Raw genomic sequence first — 5135 nt, forward strand, 5'->3', positions numbered from 1 at the left:
AAGGACTACAACAACAACAAGCCCAGAGAACCAAAGCTCACTAATCAACTATATACCAAAACCCCACTAACAAATAAATGCCAAGCAGTTGCGAATGAAACCCCACTAACAAATAATTCTAATAAAATCAGTAATAAACTATATACCAAATGAAACAACCAGCGAACAATACCCTTGTTTCAATAATTAAACATATACCAAATTCAATAATTCCACTACCAATGTTAATTTAACATATACCAAATTCAATAATTCCACTACCAATGTTAATTTAATCAGAGCAAGCACAATTAAATAATCACATTAAAAGGGTTAAATTGATTTATACCTGCAGATGCCAAGCTGTTGCGAAGGGAATAATTTAGAAATTAATGTCGTTACCAACAAACCCCACCGGACAGAACAACCAGCAAACCGAAGAATCCAACAACAATATCAAAGATCAGCGGGAGAAGAACAACCAGCAAACCCAGAAATTGATGTCGTTACCAACAAACCCCACCAACCAAGAACAATATCGAAGAACAGCGGATTGCGGGAGAAGCCGAGCCCAAAATCTAGGGCAAATCCACAAACCGAAGAACCCAACAATAATATCAAAGATCAGCGGGAGAAGAACAGCCAGCAAACCTGGAAATTGATGTCGTTACCAACAAACCCAACCAACCAAGAACAATATCGAAGAACAGCGGATCGCGGGAGAAACCGAGCCCAAAATCTAGGGCAAATCCAACAAAACCGAAACCCAAATAATATCAAAGAACAACGGAAGAGGAGGCGCGAAGAAACCTGGGAGAGGTGGGAGAAGAAATGCCCAGTTGCGATTCCATAGCTAGGGTTCAAAATCGAGAGGATTAGGAATCAGAAAATTAAAACCCCAGAACGATGTCAGAATTCTCGCCCAAATCCTCCCCCCCGATTTGGGTTTCTTGAAAAAACGCAACCTGTAGTAGCTTTATGGATTTGGTAATCCATAAAATTTTCCCCAGCCAAACTCTAGATTAGGATCCACAAAGATTTTATAAATTACACTTTTGCCACTGTCAGAATCCAAATACTAATCTTTTTATAGAAAAGGATTAGTATTTGAGGTCTGACATTGGCAAAAGTATAATTTATGAAATCTTTGTGGATCCTATTCTAGAGTTTGGCTGGGGGAAAATTTATGGATTGCAAAATTCATAAAGTTGCAACAGTTGGCGTTTTTTCAAGAAACCCAAATCGGAGAGGGGGGAGAGGATTTGGGCGAGAATTCTGACATCGTTCTGGGGTTTTCGTTTTCTGATTCCTAATCCTCTCGATTTCGAACCCTAGCTCTGGAATCGCAACTCCCCATTTCTTCTCCAGCCTCTCCCCAAGCTTCTTCACGCCTCCTCTTCTGTTGTTCTTCGATATTATTTGGGTTTCGGTTTGTGGATTTGCCCTAGATTTTGGGCTCGGCTTCCCCCGCGACCCGCTGTTCTTCGATATTGTTCTTGGCTGGGGGGGGTTGTTGGTAACGACATTAATTTCTGGGTTTGCTGGTTGTTCTTCTCCCGCTGATCTTTGGTATTGTTATTAGGTTCTTGGGTTTGCTGGTTGTTCCGTCCGGTAGGGTTTATTGGTAACAACATCAATTTCTGAATTATTCCATTCGAAACAGCTTGGCATCTGCAGGTATAAATCAATTTAACCATTTTAATGTGATTATTTAATTGTGCTTGCTCTGATAAAATTAACATTGGTAGTGGAATTATTGATTTTGGTATATGTTTAATTATTGAAATAAGGGTATTGTTCGGTGGTTGTTTCATTTGATATATAGTTTATTACTGATTTTATTAGAATTATTTGTCAGTGGGGTTTCATTCGCAACTGCTTGGCATCTACATGTCTAATCTCTCATGAATCAAGGGTTTTGGTGTATAGTTGATTATTGAGCTTTGGTTCTCTGGGATTGTTGTTGTTGTAGTCCTTCAAAGGACTAAACCATGGAATGAAAACCTTAATTATATTTGTTTGATCAGCGCACATGCTTAGGGTGCAAAATATGAAATAGTTGTTTCACTACTTGATATATATTTGTGGATATGTAGATATATGGTTTTACGATTTTAATATTTTTATTAGTTATTTAATTATCTTTAGTTTCCAAACATTATTACTGTTAAGTTGTAAATATATGCTAATTTTACAATGGATTTAGATGGATAACGTAGATGAAGAACAATTGAAGAGGATGTGTGCTAATACAGCTGTGTCTGCGGTGGTCACAGTAATAACATGTATTCTAAGAATGCTTGCTAAGCGCAAGAGAATTTCATCTTGTACGAAGGAGGAAAAAAATCCAAAAAATTTATTACAGAGAAGCTCACTTCAAACGTGTATTGGAAGGCTATAATGATAGTTGTCGGTCTTACATTAGAATGAGACCGAGTGCCTTTTTTAAACTTGCTACAGTAATGAAAGAAAATTGTTTATTAAAGGATTCCAGACATGTACAAGTCGAAGAAGAGCTCGCTATGTTCCTGAGTATAGTGGGGCATAAAACTAAAAATAGAATAATAAGGACTGAGTTTATAAGATCGGGAGAAACAGTGAGTAGGTATTTCAATAAAGTCCTACAAGCAATGAATGGGTTATGTGATCGCTATATGAAGCAAGCTCCAAATGAAGTTCCTGCAGAGATTGCAAACAACCCAAATTATTTTTCTTACTTCAAGGTAAAAATAATACATACACCTCAACATCTGTTTTAAAGTGAATCTTATATTTTTTTTATAGGATTGCATTGGTATGATAGATGGCACACACGTTGACGCGGTATTACCCAGTAACCTAGTTGCCCATTTTAGAGGGAGAAAAGGTGTGACACAAAACGTCCTAGCAACATGCACCCCTAATAAACTATTCACCTATGTCCTAGCTGGGTGGGAGGGAGCAGCAAATGACTATAGGATATTATAAGATGCTTTGTCGAGACCACAACCTTTTGGGCTTCGAGTTTATGATGGTATTAATTCTTACTTGTTCATAATTAAGAAATAATTAAATACTTGTTAATAGTGTGATATGAAGATATTATTTAATTGTAATGTAGGTAAATATTACCTATGTGACGCTGGATACACCACAATGCCAGGCTTCATATCCCCATATCGCGGTGTACGATATCATTTAAAAGAGCACACCGGTAGGACACCAAAGAATAGAAAAGAGTTGTTTAATTTAAGGCATTCAAGTTTAAGATCAAAAATTGAATGCACATTTGGTATATTGAAGAACCGGTTTAAAATACTATCGGCGAAGCCAAATTATCCACTTCCCTCTCAAGTGGACATTGTACTAGCGTGTACTGTGTTACACAATTTCATTGCTATAGAAGATCCAAATGATGATATTTTAAATGAAAATATAGACATTGATGAAGATAATGGGGAAGTGACAAATGAAGATGACTCAAGTGTGGTGGATTATACTCAAACTAGGACACAGAGAGAGGATCGAGATGAAAGAAATGAATGGAAGGAGCTACGAGATCAAATTGCTTGGGCGATGTGGGTGGATTATTGTGCAAAGTATAATGGTAGTAACACAATGAAAAGTGGTTTAGCTTAATGTGATGTTTGTTCTATCTCGATGTAATAACTTGTATTATTTTCTTACTGTTCGCAACTATCCATTATAATATTTCTTAGCATGTACTAAACATTACTACGATTATCATCTTCGACCTTTTCATGTTGTTTCTATACATGTAGGCGTTTCGTATATTCCTTTTCTAACGCAAATTGCTAAATGCATGCATATTATATATTGATTTTGCTTTCTTTAATAATAATGTCTACTTGTTCAATATATATTAGGTATGGTTATTAATCAGGCAGATAAGCAACCCCTGCCTTCTCATTCTAATGCTCCGCCAAATCCAGCTGCTAACATAAACATGAACTTCAAGCCTGTGCAACCACAACCTTTCTCTTCACCCATCATACATTCTCACCATTCTCATTATATGATGTTAATTATAGTGGAATGGCACAACAACCAATGTCATACGTGAGCATGTTAAGAAGTCCACAAGATTTGCTATTTCCCACAGCCAGTTCTCAAAGTAGTGGACCTAATCAGTTTTCACCAAACACTGGTGATTCAGCAGAGAAGGTTATTCATGATGTTGATGGTGAGGAGCACACTTCACTAATGGAAAAAGGGAAAAAAATTAGCTCATATGAAATCGGGCCTGGGGGCATGGTTGAACTCAAGAGGTGTGGCTAATAAGTTTTGGCTTCCAGAGCACGATGACGTTCTCATTCCTTATCTTGCAGAATTAGAATTAGATGGGCTAAAGCCAGATAAGAACTTCAAGGCAGAAGCTTATAAAATGGCAGCGATAAAAATCAATTTAGGACTGATTTCACTCATATACATGTCATTAACCACTTGAAATGCTTGAGAAACAAATTCAATGACATGAAGACTTGCCTTGATATAAGTGGAGCTGGGTGGGATGAAATAAATAAAATGATTACACTGGATGACGAAACCTTGAAATCGTGGTCTCAGGTATAACATTCAGCATCCACATTGTCATTAGTAATTAATACATTTGGTTCACAACTTATGATTATTTGTTATTGCAGGACAAATCCAAATCTAAGTTCAAAGCGTACATAAACAAACCCCTACCTCACTTCAAAAATTTACAAACTATCATGGGTGATGACCAAGCTAAGGGTGAATTTGTTAGGTCTGTGTATGCTAACATTGGGTCTAGTAGGTCCATACCTATTCCTAAAGATGATAGTGAAATTCCAGAGGAGAGTGAAACTACACCACAATCTGATGCTTGTAACCAACAACAACCAACTAGATGTAAGTCTAAGAGTAAAGACAACATGAATTCATCTTCTAACAAGAAACCTAAAATATCAAATCGTGAAGAGGAAATGTTATGTGCCTTTGTTGACTCAATGTCTCAGTCCGTGAGAAATCAACACATTGTTCATTGGACTGAGCAGTTGGCTGCAGCGTTGAAGGAACATAGAAATGAATACTCTGAAGAATTCCTGGATAGGATTTTAGATCACTTATATGACAATGAACGTGAAGCTAGAAGGTTTTTCATAAAAGGAAAGGAAGGTTAGCAGAGGTAC

General features: G+C 37.0%; 1 protein-coding gene across 1 annotated transcript; it reads left to right on the forward strand.

Annotated features, from left to right (window-relative positions):
- LOC109838911 lies at positions 2610 to 3597 on the forward strand. Its single transcript, XM_020407337.1, has 3 exons — positions 2610 to 2702; positions 2764 to 2845; positions 3362 to 3597. Exons 1-3 carry the CDS (start codon positions 2610 to 2612, stop codon positions 3595 to 3597), a joined length of 411 nt encoding a protein of 136 aa, XP_020262926.1.

The sequence above is a fragment of the Asparagus officinalis genome, chromosome 4, assembly GCF_001876935.1.
Source record: "Asparagus officinalis chromosome 4, Aspof.V1, whole genome shotgun sequence".
In the NCBI taxonomy this organism is placed as follows: Eukaryota; Viridiplantae; Streptophyta; class Magnoliopsida; order Asparagales; family Asparagaceae; genus Asparagus; species Asparagus officinalis.

Excerpts from the sequence above, each read along its gene's own strand:
- LOC109838911 (XM_020407337.1), top strand. The coding sequence starts at position 2,610 with ATGAATGGGTTATGTGATCGCTATATGAAGCAAGCTCCAAATGAAGTT. Across the intron at positions 2,703-2,763 it reads ATTATTTTTCTTACTTCAAG|GATTGCATTGGTATGATAGA; the intron begins GTAAAAATAATA and ends TTTTTTTTATAG. Across the intron at positions 2,846-3,361 it reads CCATTTTAGAGGGAGAAAAG|AAGATCCAAATGATGATATT; the intron begins GTGTGACACAAA and ends TCATTGCTATAG.